Source organism: Taeniopygia guttata, chromosome 18, assembly GCF_048771995.1.
Source record: "Taeniopygia guttata chromosome 18, bTaeGut7.mat, whole genome shotgun sequence".
NCBI classification, from domain to species: Eukaryota; Metazoa; Chordata; class Aves; order Passeriformes; family Estrildidae; genus Taeniopygia; species Taeniopygia guttata.
Genome location: NC_133043.1, coordinates 2,849,194 through 2,871,455, shown reverse-complemented (window position 1 = coordinate 2,871,455; position 22,262 = coordinate 2,849,194). Strand labels below are relative to the sequence as shown.

General features: G+C 41.8%; 1 protein-coding gene across 1 annotated transcript in view; it reads left to right on the top strand.

The window, feature by feature from the left end:
• Positions 1-22,262, top strand: part of GNA13 (G protein subunit alpha 13) — a 29,460-nt gene that overhangs the window by 2,261 nt on the left and 4,937 nt on the right. Inside the window, exons 2-3 of the mRNA XM_030287246.4 lie at positions 262-488; positions 17,954-18,004. Coding sequence (XP_030143106.1) covers positions 262-488; positions 17,954-18,004 — 278 coding nt within the window. The remainder of the gene's footprint in view (positions 1-261; positions 489-17,953; positions 18,005-22,262) is intronic.

The following is a 22,262-nucleotide window of genomic DNA, read 5'->3' as shown; positions in this document are numbered from 1 at the left end:
CACTTTTTCAAGAATTAAATTTGCATGCTGTTGATGGTAGTCATGTTCTTGAGATAGCAGATCTGGGGTTTGCTGTTACCTGTATATGTAGTGGTTTGAGTCAGTTTTTTGGCTTCCTGATTCCCTGCCCATCCTGGGTGGATGTTCCTATTGAGCTTTGTGCAGAGTAGGTGCATTGTTCGCCTCAGTGCAGATCTGAAGGCCGGTGAAACAGTAGATACTGAGAAACTCTGCTCACAGTGCCCTTCCTTGTCATTGCAGGTGTGCGAGTCCTGGTGGATGCCAGAGAGAAACTCCATATCCCTTGGGGAGATGCTGCCAACCAGAGCAACGGGGACAAGGTGATGGCTTTCGACACCCGCGCCATCACCGTGGCGCAGGGCATGGTGGAGACCGGGGTTTTTTTGGACTACCTGCCGGCCATCCGAGCCCTGTGGGCAGACAGTGGCATCCAGCATGCCTACGACAGGCGCAGGGAGTTCCAGCTGGTAAGATTTGGCCTTCAGTGTCTTTAACTGCCCCTCTGTGATTTTGTTCCTGCCTCGCTTCTCTGTGAAACGCCGACCGAGCCGCTTCCTTACACGATTTTGAGTTTTCTTACTCTGTGGTGTTGCACACAGCTGCATTTAGCTACTTCCCCCCACTTTTTTTTAATAATAATAAAAGAGGTTCTGATGTAATCGTCCTCATTTCATATGTGGGAAAGCTGAGGTGTTGAGGGCTTTTAAGTTTTGGAACAAAGCTGGTACCTGCACAGTATTTTTACCATATGATTATTACCACCCTTTTATTAACTGGTGCATCGACTTAAAAAACCAAGCCAAGCAAAAAAAAATGGTTTGTCAAAAAAAGACAGGCTTAATAGTAATGTGATTTTTTAAGAAAAGATATGCATGGGTTAATGAGAAGAATTTAAAAACCACTCCCTTCTCTATTCCAGTTTGAGCAATCTAGCAAACATTCCCTCTGTATACTTCCTGTTTAATTTTGAATGTCTGTGTTAATACTCATGTAATGAGACTTTTGTTACATTGAAGTTCTCAGCTGAAGATAGAATACACAATTTTATAGTGGGGTAGAGACGGAGTACACAGTTCAGTAGTGGGGTTGGAAAGGAGAAAAAACCTCTTGATTTTTGAGCAGCAGCTTGAACTGTCTGTGACAACTGAGCTCCCTTTGCTCCACTCCCATGCAAATGCTGCAAAAAGAAATGAAAAATTTGAGTTAAATTTGATTGTTGGTTCTTACTTGTGTATGCCAGTGGCATAGGGTTTTGTAGGGGTGGGGGGTTGAGAACCTTAAAATAGATTAAATCTGTTCTTGTAGGTCTCAAACATAAGTGGCTTTGTGTTTTTATGTCTTAAAAATAACTTTTGTGTTAGTGTGAATCCAAACAATAGCTCATGATGTCTCCTGTTGAGCTATTATGAATGGTTGTGTAATCATAGCCTGACTTAAAGAAGTTGTGTAAATATTCTATAAATATGTATTGCCCTGATCATGGAATGTCTTCTGGAGATTGCAGAATGGGCAGGTGCTGCACTGGCCTATCACCTGCCGAGCCCTGGGCTGAGCTCTGTAAATAAGTTCCTAAGGGGACCTGTTGCTCCTTGAGTTTCACCTTCAAGTGATCATAAAAGAGTAATTGCTCTTCTGTAGTCAAGATTCTGGTGCAGATGGGACTTCTAGTGCTGTAATTGCTGTGCTGGAGGGATCTGCTTAAAATCTGTTCAATAAAACAGTTTTGTCTTCGATTAAACATGTTTAGTGACTTGAGGCTGTGTAGCAAAGGGAAGGGAGCAATTACTGTTCTGTCATCTTGAGGCTCTGGGAAGTGAGTTCTTTCCATAACTGAAACGTGCAGAGTTTCACTTTGAGTGGGTTGTGAAGAGGGTAGTGAAGAACTTGTTCTTCTGAACCTTACAGAAAGAAAGCTGTTGCTTTCTTCTGTAAATCCCTAAATCTGTGTAATTATCTGCAAAAATATATATTTATCATGTTGTGCTTTAAGTAAAACTCAGGAATATTTTTTATGTGCTCTTTATAGTCCAGTACTGTCCTAATAATTTTTGAAAGCAAGGTAACTGCTTTATTTATTCTTATATTACTTTATTTCCTAAATCCTTTCAAAATCTCAGCTGAACATATTTATCCCGAGTTATAAACATGAAAGAAAAAAAAAAAAAGGCAGCTGAATGATGTCATTGTGTTGAGTGCAGGCACTGTGATCTGTGTTGGCCAAGCATGAAGTCTCAGTTTTACCCCAGTAAGCTTCAGCTTAACTTCTGCCAGAGCTCCATGGGGCAGCAGAACAGAGGGAAGCTCCTGGAGCAGTGTGGATTCGTGCTGTACCTGCTTTTCTGAAGAGTGTTCAGAGATTTCAGGTGTGTGCTGTGACAAAAAAGGAGGATACAAATGGTTAAGGAGGGAGTGACAGGCGTGTCCCAGTCAGGAGGTAGAGCAGGGGGAAGTTGGGAGAGACACAGACAGTTCAGGCGTGTCAAGTCCTGACTCTTGAAGGCTCCAGACTAAAAATTAACACTTTAGAATGGGGAAAAAGGGGAAAATACTGTTCTGCTTCCAGTTTAGCTGCTTGTGGCAAAAAAAATATGATGAAAGGAGAGATAGCAGCAATCATTAGATGAGTAGGAGAAAGGGAAAAGTGGCACAAAAATAATTTAAAGCTCTGGGACTGACATGGTAGAGGGACATTATTGGGCTGTATCGGCTATAACTTATTTTCAGACTGCTGAGTGAGTTTAACTTTTCACTGGACTGAAAATCATGGCTCATACTAAGATAGCACAGGCAGAAACAGGGAGGGGGAAGTGTTTGCCATGGGAGTAGGACACTGGGACAGAGGTAGAGGTGGGCAAATGAAAAATGGAGCAGTTATGGTCAAGGAGTGAAAAATATCAGAATTTACATATAAATTCTGGAGGAAAGGCAGCAAGAATATGTAGAAGGCATTTGTAGCTCGGGCAGGTAGGAAGTGCAAAGAAAAAAGGTTTAAAATTGAAGTTTCTGCAAGAATATGGTTAAAACTTCAACGTATATGTATGTTTGTGAGGACTTGTTAAACTGCTCTTGGTTTTTTGTGTTATTCTCCAGGATCTTTTACTGATGATGTTGGGAACCTAAGGAAACAATGTGATCTTTTTATAGCAGCAAAAAAAAAAAGAACTTGGTTGTATTTTAATGGAATTAGGAATCAGCATTTCCATGTCTAGTTCACTGGAGTGTCCTTCCTCATTTTGTTAACTCAAGTGGTCATGGGATAGCCAATATGATTTTTTTTTCCTTGGTATAAAAATAGGGGCCTTCTGGCCACTAGCAGCAGCATTCATGAAAATTCATTAGGTCATGCTTGTGTAGTGCTTTAAAACTGGAAAGAGCTAATTACAGCTTAGTGCAATATGTGCCACTTCAGTGCTTCCCAGGTGGTTAATGTTCTAATCCCTCCCATTTTATTACAAACCAGACTCATTCAGGCGCTTGTTCCGCTAGCACAGGTAACTGCAGACTGTGCTGGCTCTGTAGCTGAGGCAGTTCTGTCACTTACACTTGAGATTCTGGTCATCCTCAGGCTTCCCCTCCTTCAGCCACCAGGCTTGTTTCTCCCCTGGCCTCTCAGGTGGCTGACACGGGTGAGTTACAGATTTAGCCTGAATCAGCCCAGCACCTTCTGACACCTCATTAACATTTCACATTTCCGGTGCTGCTGCTTGGTTTCCGGTAAAAATCTGCAGTGACTTGGATAAACACAGCCATTCTGTGAATTCTGCAGCATGCAGACTGACTTACCTGAGCATCGCCTAGCTGCTCTGTTTGTGCTGGTGAGCTGCTCAGTGTGGGGCTGTAAGGGTTTGCTGTTCTCCTGGGCCTTTGCCCCGGGGCGCTGGCAGCTGAGCGACGTTTGGTGCTGTGGGACACTGAGCAAGGCCCTTGTGAGTAAGAGTAGCCTTCTACTTCCCTCTCATGTCAGTATTTCTTGAACTGCTGTGAGAGCTGTTAACAGAGAAGCATTTTGAAGTATTCTTCAGGAGTCTCATTGTTCTCTGAGAATAAAAGAGTGTGATGAGAGCTGAGTTGCTCACATGTGTGATAAGCTTTGGTTGCATTTGTCCTTGTTGAAGGTAACTTTTGAGTGGGTTTTGATCTTTGCTACCAGCAGTTGTTGATCTTCAGACAGATACTTAATGCCCTACTTGCAGTTTAAGTGACAGTTGTTTGGTATTTTAAAGCCAGAAAGCTGCAGAGAGATGAGATGACACTTCATTTTTGTCCATATTTGCATAGAACTGCAGGCACAGGTGATGCAGTAAGGATTATAGGATATGCACTCACCTCTGGATCACAGCTTTTTCTGTGACATGTCTGCAAGGGCTAGATCAGATTATAGAAGACAGGAAAAGGCGTGTTCTGCTTGAAGCTGCACTGATAGCTTTGCAGCAGCTTCCATTTTTCTGTTGCAGGCAAGTATTTTTGGCAAGTATTGTTCCGTTTACTGGGAGATTGTATTGTATTTTGTCTTATTCTCCTTGGGCTTTTCAGGGTTCTTTCTGAATATTAGTGGGGCTGTTGTACAGACAAGAACATTAATTAAGCTCTACTGAAAGGATGAGTCCTCAAATGGACACTGCAGAATATTAGGAAAGTTTATTGTTCTTTCAGGTGCACAGGCAGCATATCTTGAAATGTGCCTGATTATAGAGCCTGATCCTACAGAGGTCAGTTTTGTGTGAAGCCAGGCTAAGTTGCCAGATGTTGAGGTTTTCCCCTTTTGGTGGGTGGCTTCCCATCTTATGGGACAGCTGTAGGTCAGTGCACAAAGTCCCTCTGAAGTCACAAGTGTGGAGCCTGGAAAAACTGTCTTACTTGTCACTCATTAAAGTGTCTATTCTGTGTTTGTGACAGTGACTTTCAGAAGCCTTTCAGCAGCTTCTGCAGTGTGTTGGTTTTCCTCCCAGTATTCATCTCTTTAACTTCCCCATGCCCCTACATTGGGAAGTAGGCATGGCTTTCCCCTTGGATCTCCTCTTGGGTCTGGGATTGGGTGTTCAGTGGTCCCACTCTGCTTGAAGGGTGCAGGAGTTGCTTTTATTATTGGGACATGACTGAGTGCATAAACTGTTGGGAAAGGTTTCTGAGACTCACAGGAGAATCTTCATTTCAGACATGAGACCCAGTCACCCGACATTTGTCTAAACATTGACTATTGGGGCATTTAATCACATAATTCAGAGTTAGTTTATTGAAATGCAGTGTTGTAATTACACTGACTGTTGCTTAAATTTCTGTGTGGAAACCCCAAAAGCGGCTGCTTTATATGTATTGAAGTATGAACAGTTTTTTTTCCCTTTTCTCTAATCAGTACTCTGCCAAACATCAGATCACAGGATGGCCAGTGTAGAGTGATCATGACTCCTTAAAGCCCTTGGAAAAGGCTACTTGCCATCTCATGGTCTTAAGGTGAAAAGGATTTATCAATGATTATTGCTATAACTGTGAAAAGAAAACTGCTTTACAAATTTATACAAATTAGCCATTCAAATCCTCAAAATAGATGTGGATTTTTGGAAGATTTTCTGGTTTTCCAGTCCCAATGACAAGATAATGCTGGTTTTGAGTTGGTATTAATAAGACTCCTTATAGAGATTAACTTTAGAGTCCAGCAGTAGGGGGTTGAGTGTCCTTACTCCAGGTTTGTGGCCAAAAACCCTTCAGTGTGTTCCAGTGATTTGGTAGTGGGGATTGACTGTAATATTTCAGTCAAGCTGAATGATCTTCAGGTGAATTATACTAATTTAACACAAAATGCTATTTTTTATCCTTTTCCAAATTAGGATTAGGATTTCTGTTTCAGCCTCTGAGAGTTGAAATGCTGTTTCTGGGACTGCCTTCTTCCCTTTCCACCACTGTTCCTTTCCTGCCTGGTAACTTTTCTTGTTAGCAGCAAAATATTGAAGTGTTTGGAGAGTGGACTGTTGGTGCTGGTCTGGTTTTAATGGAGAACATCTTTGCCATATTTTGTTCAGAATATTGCTATATTTCTTTTTTTTTTTTCTTTTTTTTTTTCTTTTTTTTTTTTCTGCTAAGCAGAAATGTGGCTCTGGACTCGAGGTCTTTCATCAGGAGCTGTCTTGATGTCGACCTGTTGTGCCAGACCAAAGCAGGATGAGTTATCTTCCAACCAGGAATGCCTTTGGAGTCCTGTGTGCTACACTTGGCTTGTACAAGCCTATATTTTCTGCATGGTTTCAATTCAATCTCTCAGGATGGAATTCTTAATTCAAGCTCAGTCCAGATACTGAGTAACCTGGTCTAGTGGAAGGGGTCCCTGCCCATGGCAGCAGGTTGCAACAAGGGGATCTTTAAGGTCCCTTCCAAACCATTCTGGGGTTCTGTGATCTGTTTATGGGGAACCACTGCTTTTAAAATGCAGAGTTGTACAATGCAGTGTGGGAGCAGAGGATGTGTTCTTATGCATATTCTGTCTCCAGCAAGCTGTGTTTTGTTGATAGTCACGTGCCTTAGTTTCCTAAACATTTTGTTGTAAAAGACTAGAAGGTGACCTACTTCTTGCAAAAAAAACAGAATTCTATAACCAAGCCATGGTTAAATAAATAAAAAATACAAATGCCCTTCTGAATATGAATATTCATATCTTGAGCATGTAAACCTCTTCTCAGCAGGTTGTTTTAAATCTCTGCAAATGTGTTAGAGGAGCTTTTGCTGCTTCTGCTGTGCAGTGTAAATGGAGCCCTTGGTACAGACATTCATTGCAAGCTCATTTCCGTGCTCTCTACTCCCCTGCAAGGTGTTACATGTTGGTACCTGCAGAGCTGTCTCTTACAACCTTTGGAATTTAAACAGCAGTGGCTGCACCCGTTCTGGGTCCGTTTAGAAATGACTTCTGAGCACAGTCCCTGCACAGTCCTGGGCTCTGTCAGCAAATCTCCATGCTGGGATATCCCTGTGGGATAAATGCAGTGGCATCTTCCATCCCTGTGTTCTGCCCCAAGGCAAGGGCAGAGAGGATCTTTTTCATCTGTAAATATGGGATCCTTCAGGACTAAGTTGCCGTGCCAGGGGCAGTGTTGATTTGTGCTGCTGTTCCTTAATTTCAGTTTACTGTAACAAAGCTTCAGCCTTAGGGGCTGGTGAAGTCTGCTCTCACCAAGCACATATTTATTGTACCTAGGGGGTATTGGGTGACTGTTTTGGCTCTTTTTTTGTTCCAGACTTCAGTTCATGGTAAATGCTTTGATATCTTCTGGGTTCAGCTGTACCTCTTACACAGAACTAGTGAAGGGGTAGGAAACTTCAGCTTGTGGTAGCTGAGGAAGTTGCTTAAGAAAATGTGAGAAAACCCAAGTGCAGCTGACCTCACTCACTACGTAAGAAAAGCAGTAGAATAACTGTAGTTGTGGGAAAGCAAGATAATCTCTGTGCCAGCATTGTGTCTGCTGGCACTTTGCTAAGGATCTGAATTATCAAATTCAGTTGAGAAGTTTAGAGGGTGCAGAACCTGCCCTTTTGCAGAATAACAGGCTGTATACTCACAGTGCTCATGGAGGCTGCCTGATACCAAGTGGTATCTTGTATTGCTCTGGAATATGAAGCCTTTATTTCTATCTTAAAGGTGAATAAATGAGTCACAGAACATGATATTAGTTAACTTGGCAGCCTCAGACTGTAAATAAAATGTGTTTAATTCAAATAAAAATCTGAATAATCCTGGAGACTAACACTTATATTTTATCTCAGAGCTGCCTGATGGGTTGAATTTAAACAGTGATAAAGAAGATGTTTAAGAATACATCAGCAGCTAAAAAAGTCCTAAATTACTTCCAGTATCTTCTTGACTTGCGTGTCTGCATTAACAAGAAACATCAGGTAATAGAGCTGGAAAAGTTGAGGAATTTTAAATACAGAAAACACCCTGAATTTTCATCACAGTAACTGACAACAGCTACTTCAGAAAACAAATATTTTTGAGTAGTAATAGGGAGTGAGCTGCATTTTACAGCACTCAATTCACTGTACCACGTTGCACACTTCTCCATCATAGTCATTCCTGCCCTAAATTTCTTTTCCTTTGGAGTCTCCTCAGTTAATAGTGAAATATCATGCTCTTTTTCAGAGACTTAACCAAGGAACTGAAAAGACCTCAAATTATTTTTATGGCTCAAGAGTACAGGAATGTGTAATACCACATGAGTTTCTGTTTCTTTTTCTTTTGTTTAAAGATGCTGGGGAAATTATTTTAAACAAAATGCTGGAATCTGCAGCCAGCCTGGGAGCACTTCTCTCTTTGGGCACATGATGATATTATGATATTTTATCATTCACTGGTGACCAAATCAAGAGAATGCAGAATTTCCAGGGCTGGAAACAGTGCACTGGTACCATTTATATTTCAAAATAGCTACACAAAATTATGGGGCAAAAAGGGTGATTACTAAAATTTTACAAGTGGGTGGTATTGGGACCCTTAATTGGTTTCAGTAGCAAAGTTACATAGTTGGTCTAGTAATTAATTCATATTTCTTTCTAGTTTGAATTAATTCGTAGTGTGAAATTCTACAAGTGGCATGACATGTTTTCAGCCTCTTGCTGCTGTTTAGGGAGTCTTGTGTACTTCACTGTTACTTTGAGCTCTTGTAGACAACAACTTTTAGTAGTTTTTTAAAGCTCCAATATTCAGCTAATGATACAGGTAGATCTTTTGCTAGACCCAGTAAATTATCACAGGATCTTGTCAGCTTGGAACAAGAGCTGGTTTATGAGTCCATCACTGGCTGCAAACAGAAATACCAGAACTTAATTGAAATGGATTCTTCTAATTGAGGCAGAGGAAGGAACTAAAAAGCATTTGGTCATCTGGATTTCTCATGAGGCTGAAATAGGAACCAAATGTACTTTATCTGAATCCTAGAGAAATGCATTGGGATCCAATTCAGGGCTCTGGTTTTGAAATGTTGTGATTTAGAGCAGAGTTTATGCAATAATGGACTTTTCAAGCATCTTCAAGTTCCGTATGGCCAGTTTTAGTGCTGATAGATTTCCACATGCCAAATATTTGTCGTGTTTTTGGGAGCCTTTGCTGGTCTTGTACAGCTTGGAAGCAAGTAAAGCTCTAAATGATGGATGGCAGATTTGCAGACTCACCACTGCTCCAGCATTAGATTAAATGCAGTTGGAGTTGCAAACATATGAAGTCATGGAGCCAGTGGGTCAGTGCTCTGAAAGAAGAGCAAATGTTTACAGTCTGGTTCCAGTCTGTTTTGTGTGCAAAACATCTGAGGTTTATAGAGATGCTGCCCTGAGTGTAAATAGTAACTGGGAGGTGGCAGTTTCTCCTTGGTCACTGCATGTTTTCATAGGATTTCTAGGTCTGTGTGTTCTGGGGCTTGGAGGATTGGTTTCATCAATGAAATCTGAAAATCTTCTGCAAGGTATTGGTGCCTTTCCTAAAGTAAACTTTGTGGAAGAAGAGTTTGGATTGTAAATACTTAGGGAGGGAGTAAAAAGACCTTTGAAGAAACAAAGTACACCTGATCCTTGCTTTCATGGGTTAATTTCTTTTCAGGTTCTGGCAAACAGCACCTTTTGGTTGGGTGCTCTGGGTCTGTTGTTGTCCCATGTGTCAGTTAATGTGTTCCTCAGCCTGGCTCTGATCTCCAGAAGGGGCTGCAACAACCTTGACTTTGCATTCTATGTGAAAGCATGGTGATCCTAAGAAAAATCATGGAATCACAGAATGCTTTGGGATGGAGGAACTTTTAAAGTTCATCTTGTTCCTCTCCCGACCTTCCACTATCCCAGGGTGCTCCAAGCTCTGTCCAGCCTGGCCTTGGACATTCCAGGGGTGGGCCAGCCACAGCTTCTCTGGACAACCTGTGCCAGGACCTCACAGGGAAGAATTTCTTCATTTCAGGATTAATGCTGTGGACTCTGAGGGTTTTTAATTGTTGGAAGGAGTCTCAGCTGTTTCTAGAATATGTCACATCCTGGTTTCCAAGCAGTCTTTCAGAATTAGAAGTACAATAGCAGAATGCCTGGTGTGGAGAAATTGTAGTTTTGTAGGTTTTAGTGGAATGCTGTTTCCTACCTAAAAGCTGTAGTGACTTTGCATATTTTTGAGCAATTAAGAATTCAGCAATTAAATTCCACCAGGAGAAGGGAGGGATACCTAACTAAAAAAACCAAAATGGATTTCTTCCCTCTTAGGAAAGTAATTGAAAACTGGAACAGTTTGCTCTGTGGTATACCGGTATGCAGATTAACATATTTTTAGAGTTCAATCATGTTTTAATTAATTTAATTGGAGTGGCATGGTATATTTGAAACTGTAAATGCTCTACTGATGGGAGATAATCTGAGTGTGAGTTGTGTGAGTCTGGCACTTTGAAGGGCGAGCAGTGCTGATGCTGGAGCCTTGCTGGGTGTAGGAAGGAGCAGCAGCTGATGCTGGAGCCTTGTTTGGAGTATTTAGTTCCAGACTGGCTTGTGACATCCTTCTGTCACTCTCAGGGTATGGCAGATGTCCCCAGCTTGCAGGTGCTGCCAGGATGTCACAGTGCAGGCCCTCAGGTTGGCGTGCTCTGTCTCCCTCCATTTGTTATCCACATTTTGAGAATTATGGATTAATTGGATTACACGGTAAATAGGGGATAATAGATTAAAGGGATATTATTGGGTTAAACCCCTTCTTAAACCCCTTCACCTTTCTTTGTTAATACCGTTATGCAAGATAAAAATGTCAGTCATGAAATAAACTTGGGGTGACTCCTCTCTTGGTGCTTTTGGAGTTGAACAGCCTCCAGCCAAAGCAATCCAGCTGTTGCAAACACAAATTCTGCTCTGCCACCAAAAGCTTTGCAAAAGATGGCTTCTGTGAGTCGGGACTTGAACCTTTCCTCTTTTCAGGACAGATCCTCAGTTTGTGTGACCAAACACGAGGCAGGTTTCACTTCTACCCCGTGTGACGCAGTTCTGATGCTCTGAAGAAAGGCAAACGCAGCTCGAGCTGCACGCGACGAGTGCTGAAAAGGGGAAATGGGCTGAGCTCCCCGGGCTGGGCCGAGCTGTGACGCATTTGTGATGTGCATTGATGAGGAGCAGCGTTATTTTGTACTCCTGTATCAGCAACTGTGTCTGAACTCTCCGTTCTTGCAAAGAAACAGGAATTAATTGTTGGAAGGCGTCTCAGCTGTATGAGATTGTGCTGAATTTTATCTCTGGAAATGGGCAGATCAGGTTTAAATGACTGTTCAAATGGTTGAGCTGGAGAAAGAAGCTGGGAGATGAGATATCTGCTCTTGACACACACAGTCTGTCCTCAGCCCTTCTAAGACTGCTCCATTCATGCTTCCACTGGCAGCAGTGCCATTTTCCAGTCGTTTGCCCTTTGGTTTTGGAGAGTTTGGGATTAGTTTCACATGGAACAGTTGGCTGCTCTGCACATGGTCACAGTAATGCTCCTATGGGCATAAATGGGGACTGCTGGGCTTTGGCCATAATTCACACTTAGAGAAAGGAAACCTATCACAAGAGTTTTGTGTTAATGCACACTCAAATATTTTGACCCCAGTTTGCAGTTTGGGAAGTAAATATACTGCTGCTTACCTGGGCTTTTTTCCCCAAATACCTTCAGCACCATTACTAAAAACTAGTTATTGTATATGCTTATTGTAAACTTCCAGAATGCTGCTAATACTGCTTGAAGAGTGAGTATTAAATCAAGTGTTAGAGCATGGAGTGGCAATTCAGAAATAAATTGTTTCTCCTCACCTTAGGAGATACCAATCAAGTTGCTGGATTGCTGCTATAAAACAGGGAAAGTATATTTTTAAAGTTTAGTTCCTTGGGTAAACAGGTTATAGGTATGAATATGGGGAAGTTTTGCCCTGGTCTGTTGACTGGGGAATGTTTGAAAGAGAAATCCTCTTCAAAAAGCGCTGGGAGGAGTGACTGGAAAGAGAAATTGTAGAAACCTGAAAGTTGTGAAGGAACCAAGATTGTTTCATTTACCTCCAAGTCTGAGACCAGCAAAAGAGACCAAACCAGTTGAATGTCTCGACATGAGATTTGGTTAAAACTGCTGCTCTAACAATCAAGTTGTGGATTTGAGCTCTTTATTGTAATTAGGATATGCAGTCATGGCATAAATGTATCATCTGGATGATCTCCCTCCTTTGTGCAATGCTGTGGATATTCCCTGTTTGGGTGGAGGAGTTTGTGCCCTCTAATCTCCCTTCCCCTGGGAATCTGCATTGATTGATTTGATTGAAATGCTTCTCCATTCATTATCCCTCTGTTTATTACTGTCATTTCAGAAGACATCTGCTAAAACTTCAGTGGCAGCAGTATTGATTTTTATTCAGTCTTCTTTTAAATCAGCTTAGGGTGGGGTGGCAAGAAAAAAAGGTTGCTAGAGATTCTTTCCTTTGACAAAATCCTCAGATATGGATTTTCCTGGATTAAGCCCCTAACAGAAGAACACCCTGTACGTAATGAAGTGTGTGCTATAAGCATTACTAGGGTGCTGTAAAATGCAGAATTTTCAGACTCTGCTTATGTCTTCATCATCATCCTTCAAGCTGATTCTTCAGAGTCATGATGGTTTGATTTGCGTATTTAGGCATGTACACACCAGCCTAAAAACACTGCAGTTACCTGTTCTTACTGTAAACTAGGCTTGTAAAAAAGCTTTTTTTTTTTGTGGTGTTTTTGTGGGTTTTCAATTAAATAAAGTAGGAAATATTTGTTTCTCTCTTTCAAGAAATTCAAGTAAGGTCAGGAAGAAAAAATGTTTGGTGGTTTTTAAAGTTCTAATATAGAGCTACTAAGTTATATTTCCTATTTTCTTAAAGTATCACATTTATTATTTCAGACACTTAATAAGCCTTGTCAGTTCAGTATGTTCCACTGAACTTGCAGCCAAACCTAGATGGTTTGATAAATTGTTTCTTTCTTTAAACTTTGTGATGACTAAATCTTAATTTGATGCCTTCTCTATATCTTTTTTCTTTTTTAAGCAATTGCTAGTGGAAAAAATGCAGTGTCCCTTATCCCCTTAAAGAGCTAAAAAGCCATTTGGCTATACTAAGATTTCAACAAATCATATTTACATTGTTTTCATGGAAACCAAATAAATTGGTGCTTCCTGGGTTTAAAAGATGTGTTCATCTGGTGTGTATTTCATGTAGGTTTATTTTTTTTCTTCCCTTCCCAAAAATATTTTTGTGGTTACTTTGCTTTAGGCAGTAACCAGTCAGTGATCTTTGCGCTGTGTTTTGCTTAGAAAAGATACTTGCTCTGGTTTACTGCAGATGACCACAGCAGCAGGTGTTGGCCTACAACTAAATGACCACCTCTGCTTTGTAAAAAGAATGAATTTGTAAAACGTCTTGGGAAAAAGAATAAGTTTTAGAACTGGAGATATTTCATTTAACAAGTAGTTAAATGCAAAGTTGTAGGGGAAGCTGTTGTGTCAGTCACCTTGACAGGAGTAAGATTTCAGTGATTTCTTGTACATTCATGATGAAGTGACTTGGCTCTCTCAGGGAGCATCACAGGGCTCCAGGAGACACAGGCTGGTTTGACTCAAACCTTTCTGAAAATGGAATAGTTGACAGTTATGAATAAAGTTACTTAACAGTCAACTTCCTGTGGTTTGCATGCATTTCTGAATCAGGAGGAGGCTGAAGGGCCGCAGCTGAGACGTCTATATTCTATCTGAACGAAAAAGGGCATCTTTCTCAAGCATTTAAAAGGGACTGCTTAAAAATCCAGTACCCTGATATAATTCAATAAAGTTTAAAACAGCCAAAGCACCCTCCTGTAGCTCCAGAAGGTCTTTGAAGCTGATGTGTGGTTTGTGAATTCTGCTGTATTGGGGTGTGCTCGGGAAGTTTGCTTTATTGCAGCACTTCAGTATTCATTTGAGATGTGTGCCCGAGCCTGTGTTGGGTTTTGTCCTTGTGTTGGCATCTTTGGGCTGTGCTTGAAGTGCAGCAGAGGGAAGTGGGCAGGGGATGAGTTGGGCACCATGGCATGGTTGCTTCCTTCCACTGCAGCCTTCAGACATTTGCATTTCCAAACTGCTCAACTGTACAAATGACTTCAGAGCGTTCATCTGCATTTAAAAAAGAAGGTTCACCTGGGACTGGTTTGAGACTATCACACAGAACCATAGAATGGTCTGGGGGGACACCTGCCAGCATCCCAGGTTGCTTCAAGCCCTGTCCAGCCTGGCCTTGGTTCATTCCCAGGGATGCAGCATCTACAGTTCTGGGCAGCTTGTGCCAGTGCCACAGAACCCTCAAAGTAAAGGATTTCTTCCTAATAACCAGTCTAAACCTACTTTCTGTGAGTGTGAAGCCATTCTCCCTTGTCCTCTCACTCCAGATCCTTGTAAATAGGTTTTCCATTTTTCCTGTATGCTTCCTTCAGGTACTGAAGGCCACAGTTAGGTGACCCCAAAGTCTTCCCTTTTCCAGGCTAAACATTCCCAGTTCTCTCAGCCTTTTCTCGTAGGAGAGGTGCTCCATCTCTGTAAGCAACTTCGTGGCCTCCTCTGGATTCCCTCCAATAGGTCAAGGTTCTTCCTGTCCCGGGGACATCACTGTATTTTTAGCTAATCTTTAAATTTCCGTCCTATGTATTCACAGAACGTGGGTGTGAAGATATCAGGAGTGTAATGGAGAACTGTGGGGGTTTTACTGGGGGCAGATCCTTCAGTTTCTTGTTTCTGTCTAGATTTTGCCCTTAGTGTGGCTCCTTTGTGGCACGACACCACACATTGATTGCTGAGCAGCCCCGTGGCAGGGCTGGACATGGTGAGCCACACTGGCATTAGTGGGACAGAGTGGGGAAACCCAGTTTCTTTTTTCTAGTCATCTTGGGTAAACCAGAGAGTTTACAGTTTGTCAGAAGGGAAATTGTAGGTGATAGCTGTTGAATACAGCTATTTAAATATGCTCACTGTCATGGATTTACTGAGTGGGATCTTGTTCTTTATCAAAAAAAAGCAGCCTAACATAGAAGCTGTCTTTGGGGCTGCTGTTGTACAGGGATGTGAATGAATCCTTTTCTAACTGATTTTTAAAAATAAGTGATATTAGGGCTTTCCTTGGTTGTTGTGTGCTGAGTTTTTCAATGTGTTTCTCTTCATTATTGGATAAAATAAAAAACTACACACTTTGGGAAGGGATTGAAGCTGGGCTGCTTTGTAATGCTGCCTCTTTGAAGCTTGTTTAAATGGGTCAAAACTCTCTGGTGCTCCAATAGTGCATTCTGATAAAGATCTGTTCAGAGGTACTTTGCTGTTCAGGAGTCTGTAGTTAGCAGAGCTCAGCCTGCTGATAGCAACATGTCCAGGGCAGACAGAAAATTACCACTGGTCAGGGTTGTGGCTGTGTGGTATGGATGGGTGGCTGGAGTGGCATGGGAGAGGAGATGATGAGTTGGAAGGTTTTTAATTGGTATGCAGATTGGTAAAAAAACAGTGAATGAACAACTTCTATCCTTGGTTAGAGAGTTGAGTCATGTCCGCAGCACTTGCTGTCTGAACAGATTTTCTGAGGGGAGAACCCAAGCAGCTGAGCCCGGTGTGCAGGAGGGAAGCTGGAATGTCTCTGCTTAATGAGCTGTGTTATGGTGTAACTGATGGATTGCATAGCTCAGTCTCTCCAGTTTCAGCCTGGCCACCTTGATGTTTGCCATTGACTCTGCTCGGTGACAGCCCAGAAGTGGAGCTGGCATCTCAGTGTTCCCTGAGTGACTTTGCTCTTGGATGTGTGGCTCTGGAGTCCTGCTGTCGCTGCAGGCCTATGCATTTTGCATTTGTGATTTCAGGAAATCCCCTCTTTTGGAAAGCTGCCTGTGGGGATGTTTTGTGACCTTTCCAGGCTGTGGTTTGCTTGTCTGCTCCAACTGCTCTGTCCATTGCAGTAGCTGCAAGCCATGGGACTTAAAGGAGAGGTACTAACTTTCACATTAACTGCAGAGTTAATGCTTCTTTAGGGAGTAGGTATTGCTGTAAGTCGTATAAAAAGCTGTCTCAGATTAAAATACATGTTTGTGTGCACATACACAAATTCAGCCTCTGAGGCCCAGGTATTCCAGAGTAAATACCTGCACTTACTGAGTCTTAAATCTGCCTGATTGGTATGTAGCCAACCCTGTGGGGAAGGGAAGGTTGCCAGCTCCTATTGGCACCTAAAAAAGAAATTAAATCTGACCTTAAATTTTATTTTGCCTTAGTATTTGGCTACAGACAGTGGTTTTAGCACTTGGAAGGCCTGAATTCTGATCCTGTTAGTCCTTCTTGGGAAGCTTGGTGGATTCATGCATCAGAGTTGTTTATTTTCTGTGAACTAGGAATGCTCTTCCCTGTATACCTTCCTTAGAGGATTGAGGCTAGAACAGATGATGGAAAAGATACAATACTGCTGTCATTGCAAGCAGTTGCTGCTGTGTGCCACTAAAATGGTGTTCCTGCTGCAATTTGTCAGCCCAGAGAAAATCAGGACAGCTGAGCACAACAGGAGGTAAAAGGAGGTAGCAGAGATGTGTTGGGCTCTCTCCCTGCAGGTGTGTCGAGCACGAGGCATGTTCCAACCAGAGCCCCAGTTTTGCCTCATTAAACGTTGATGTTCAAATTGCACACTGAAAGGTGTGGCATCTACTTGTATTATGTAACTTATTTTAGTGCCTGGAAAACTTGCAAAGGTACTTTGCTGATGTGTCTGCCAGAACCCTTTTTGGCCTTTATTTACCCTGCTCTGCTCAGAGTAGATGCTTAGATGACACAGTTGAATAATGAGGTTTATATTCTCCCTAGATAAGATTGCAGAGTAAAGAGTGAAGCGAAGGGAAGTCATTATCAGGGTGTAGCTCCTGTCCTAATTCACTTGTCTGGATTAGGTGTAGTCACCCCCAGATGGTGTTTGATTTTCTCATCAAGAAAGCGCAGTCAGAATTCCTGCTCTTCCACCTGCAGAGTGAAAACACAGGTGGTTTATTCTCTGCACTTGCTGTAAAATGAGTAAGTTACAGCTGGTAATTAAGTTTCCAAAAGGAAGCAGATTTGTGCTTCTGTGAGGATGCTGAGAACCTTAAAAAGGTGTTTTCCTCTGCAGTGAATTCTATCAGTACATTCCTGTTGCAAGTGAACTCAGGTACAACAGTATCATGGAAGAATTCCTCCTCAGTCCCAGCACCCTGATGGAGTTCTGCAGGGTTGATTGTGGTTCAGATTTATCCTGAAAAAATCTTTAGTTCTGCATTACTGGAGGGATTAAAAACTGCAGTTACCCTTTGCCAGGAGAGGGATGACTTGAATCCAGATGATAAACCTGGATAATAAATGTGATATCATGCACAGCAGCCTGGAGCTCTGCTCATCACTCAGACGAAGATGTTCTGGTCCAGCTTGGTGTCTGATGGGAAACCTGAGTAAAACGCTTTGTCTGCTGTGTTCTGCTCATCACTCACTGTGCTCCAGGGAAGTACCTGTGGGCATGAGTCCTGTGGCACTGCAGTATAAATGAACTTTCTCTGGTGATTAATTCCTGCACCTGAATGCCTGTGTGTGCACACTCTGCAGAGCCTCAGAGGAATTGAATGTTTCTTTTCATAAGGAAGGTGTGGCTGCTTCATTGATGCTCCCTGTGGATAACACTTGGATTTATTTATCAAGTCTAAACTTGGAAAGAATGTGACTATTATAAATGTGCCTTTTATGCTTTTAAGCTTAAATATTAACTGGCCTAAGAATAAATCATCAGTTGTGTTCTTAGGATAGTTGCTTTTAAAAAGGGCAGTGATTAAAGCTTACAATGCTTAAATGTAGGTTTCGATAAATTATCTGGACTTCAGAATGTAAACTACTGGGATCAAGGATGTCGCTTATTTAAATAACTGTTTGATTTGTTTTTAGGGGGAATCTGTAAAGTATTTCTTGGACAACTTGGATAAACTTGGAGAACAAGTAAGTCCTTTTTTATTTTTCTTTCCATTCTTGAGTTTTAAGTAGACTTTATGATCTCTGGGTTTTAAATAGATGAAATGTAATTAGTGTCTACTCCAATGACTTTATCTTTAGTTAACTCGGACTGTCGCATTATCTCAGCAGTTCATCACTGACATGTCAAAAACACAGGGCAATGTAAAGGCCAGGAGACTTTCTGGAAATAAACCATCTGTCAAAATCGAACAAAAAACAAGTTACAAATACTTGGCCAGGCCAGGAGACTGTTAAAGTAGCTTTTCGAGACTAAATGACATCTAAAAACAACTGGGTTTGGGGTTACACATCCAGTTAGGAGCTCCTGAGTTAAATCAGTCACAGGTCAGTGGTACCTTCCAGGAATATCTACTTTAACATAAACTCAGTAAAGAATAAAGTCTGTTTTCTCTGGAGAAAAACCTGAAATTTCTGTAAAATACCTTTTTTATAGAACTGTTAATTAGCACTTGAATAATGAAGGTATCTGCTGATGCTCATCAGTTTGGGTTGCAGGAATAGCATGTGGGAAAACTGCCTTTAAAATAGGAGTTTTAATATTGTTCTTGAACTCTGTGGGGAGGCAGTTTCTCCATGGTCATTCCCAGCTCATGGTAACGCATGAAGGAATCCAAACCACTTCAGTGAAACCCTGTTACATCATGCTTAATTTCATTTTTCTTTTTAACAGATTACATTTTAAGCCAGACTATTTTTCTGCTTTGAGTTGTCATTGTTCTAACTAAAGCACTGCTGGTCATTGTGCTTCCCAGATCTCTGGCTTGAAAACTCCAGCACCTGGTCTCTGAATTTGGATTTAGTCTCAAGATATAAAACTTGCACTTAGGTGGGGATCTGCACTTACTCTAATGAGCTGCTGGACTCTCTGCCAGTGGTGGATTTCTCATGGTCTTTGAATCCAGTGCCTTTCACTTTCAAAGGGCTTGGCTTTTCCCCAACAATATTGGACAGAGTCTTGCAGCTCCATTTTAAAGTTCTTCATGGAGAAACTTTGGTCCATTCTTTGATTAAAGTATGTCACTTAGTCAGCAGTTGGTTTTTTTAATTATTTTTGTACATAAACACACTTACTGCAGGTCTGATATTTCTGTGGCAGTGCTGTGAATTACAGCTTTTCTGGCTTCAAGTTGGTGTTAAAAATCAGAGGGACTCATCAGGATTTGCTGTTGTAAAAAATGTTAAATCTATGAGGGAAAAAGCACTACCTAAGTTTTGTTAGTGAAAGATTTGATAGGTTCTTCTGGTTTATTCTTATCTATATGCAAGATGATGTCTAACAATTGTTTCCCCCAAATTGTAAATAAAAGTATTTGTTCTTATCTGATGCAACTGGGCTGACTTGCAACTAAATTGCTTATAAACACATAGATCTGCAATTCACGTGCTTCTTGCCAAAAGGGAGCTGATAACAGCACTGAGGGAAAAGAACTTAATGTTCAGATTTAATCAGATCAGCAGAATAAGAGTATCCGACAGGCAGACATGCGTGGGATCTCCTGGATTCCTTGCTACTGTGTGTTGCTATTTCAGCTGCCAGTGCAGACTGTATGTATCCAAAATACCTCACAGAGAGACTTGGCTTTCCATCTTGTGATTGGATCTTAGTCATGCCTTAAATTGTAATTTGAACTAGGCAAACAGTGATGTGATAGCCAGAAGAGCTGCTGATAACCAAAGGAACTCCTTTACAAGAAGCAGACTGCAGTGAATTTGAGAAAGGAGATAGGAAAATCAGGAAGAAAGCACATGTTCCAAATCAGTATCAATGTGAGGATGCTTGAGGGGGAAAAAAACGCTTTTTGACAATGGCATAACATTGAAAGAACTTGGAAAATAATCCTCAGTGCCATCCAAGGAAAATACTCTCCTGATACTGCAGTCTTCAGACATGGAGAATGGGATCTGCACTGAGAAAAGGGCAAGCTGCTTGTATTCCAAGGATCTGGGCATGAGGGAGAAAACATCGTTGTCCTTCAGCAAGAGAGCTAAAATACTGGGAGAGTTCCTGAGAGCTGCTGTGTTTGGTCTCCTGTAGCAAATGGTGGCTGGATACCAGCACTGAACACAGGGCTCTCATTTGCTGCCTGTTGGAGCAGAGCAGCCAACATCCAGGATAAAACATGAAGTGGTTTGGGTTGGAGGGGACCCTAAAGATAGCCAGTTCCATGGTAGAATGTAGAAGTACAGAAGTAGAAAGCTCTTGAAGGATTCTCTTTGTGGCTGAAAGTGTGGAAGGAATTTTCAATGAGTAACAGTACTCGAGAGGGAATTTGTCAGGAATTCTGAGGATAAGCTTGTTCTTGAAAGCTTTATTGAATAAACATTGCAGGCCAACTCCCAGGAGAGTTTGCTTTGTGCCCTTGTTTCAATATTGAAGGTGCATGTGGCTTTGCCTATTATATTAGTTGGTTTTATTTATTTATATAATTGAATAATTTCAGTCACTCCTGAGCATTCCTAAGACTTTTTGCTTTTGTTCTGGGAAGCTGAGAATAACTTCCTGAAAAACAAAAGAATATACATTCCCATTTGGAAGCTGGAATGAGTGTTGAACTTGTGACACTCTTGCCTACATGCTGACAGTCAGCTTTGCTCAAAATCCCTTCACATGTGCCCAGTGACATTTCATACAGTCCCTGCACTGCTTTTGCTGATTGTTCTCCTCTGTCTAATTTCAGTAGAAAAGACCCAAGATACATTTAACAAAGGGAAAAGTCTGATCACCCTTTAAAGTTGTCCATTAATCAGACAAGGGGCTGACAGCACCTCTTTTGGTCGGTTTGGAGGGAACTGGATGTTGCTTTAGCAGTTCTCCTCCCCTCCAGATTTCGGTGCTGTGGGGTTTGGCTGTGTACAGTGCTGCAGCAAAGGCTGCAGGGTGGGGAGCCTGTGCTTCAGAGCTGCTTTGTAATTTGTGCCACGATAAAAATCAGTGCCTTAGTCATGGGCAGCTCGGGAAAAGGAACCCAGAGTTCAGACAAAGCCCTCTCTCTCTAGCTTCACTTTGGAACTTACAGGGTAAAGGAAAGTGATCCTTCAGCTTTTGAAATGTTGCACTTACTTCATGATTTTTAAATTTTATTTTTGTTGTTTGAGCTTGCCCAGTTGCCTTAAGCTTGGGATGCAAATACTGAAATAGCCATGGTTCTGTGTGCCTGTTCCCCCACCCAGCTGACTGGTTGAATCAGACGTTCTGAACCTTGCTCTTACATGTCTTTACAAAAGCTCCCAAGTGTGGGAACTGGCACTGTCAAAGGAACATCATAGATCATTCACTTTTTAACGAGAGACTGAAATTCCAAAACCTAAACTGCGCTCTCTGAAAGGGTGAGAAATGCTGGAAAAATAGGAGGAAGAGTTTCCATAACATCTGAACAACAAGGTTCTAAAGTCCAGCACAGGAAGCTGTGTGGTAGAGATGCACTTTGTAGATAACAGAAAGACTTGGACCATAGACCAAAGTGTAATTCTAGGAATGGAGAAATCCCCAATCCAACTGTTGAATTTTATCCTATCAAAAGCCAACTAATAAGAATTCCTCTTCATCTGCATCCATTGATGATGTTAATATAACAATCAAAAAAAAAAATAGTCTCTTGAATACCTCTTAAATTCTGAGGAAAGGTGGGCTGGAGGACTTCAGGATACAGCTGTCTGTGCCCCCCAGGCTGGAAAGGCACTGCTGTCCCAGCTCTCCGTTTCTTCCTCTGCTCTTGTACTCATTGCACAGTAAATTTTCAGCAAAGTCAGGCAGCATGAGCTCAGCAGTGTGCACTGATACAGCAGGATGCAAAGATGCATGGCACAAACACAAGAAGTTGCCTAGGTTTTAGTTTTCAGGCATAATTGATTGCTTCAAAGTTATTTCGTGGAACAGCTGTTTTGTTTTCTGGAAACAGTCATGCACTTTGCAGGAGAGCATGGGAGGAATGGGGAGCCCACAGCTGGCATGGGATATCCCATAGTTACTGGTTTGAGTAAGCTGGTTTAGAACCCATTTGCTGCATTGTAGTGTTGGCAGCCAGTGTTGTGGGAAGGGAATGGAGGAATAATGAAGTGATCCAGAATGAGGGAAACTGGCATGAGGAGGTTGGTTATGGGTCCTTGTCATGTGGCAAAGGAAAAACTCTTTGGGGTACGTGTTCTGATTTAATATTGGGTGTGTTTCCTGCTTTGGCCTCCAGCTCTTTCCAGAAGCTCCAACATTAGCGTGGAAATCCAC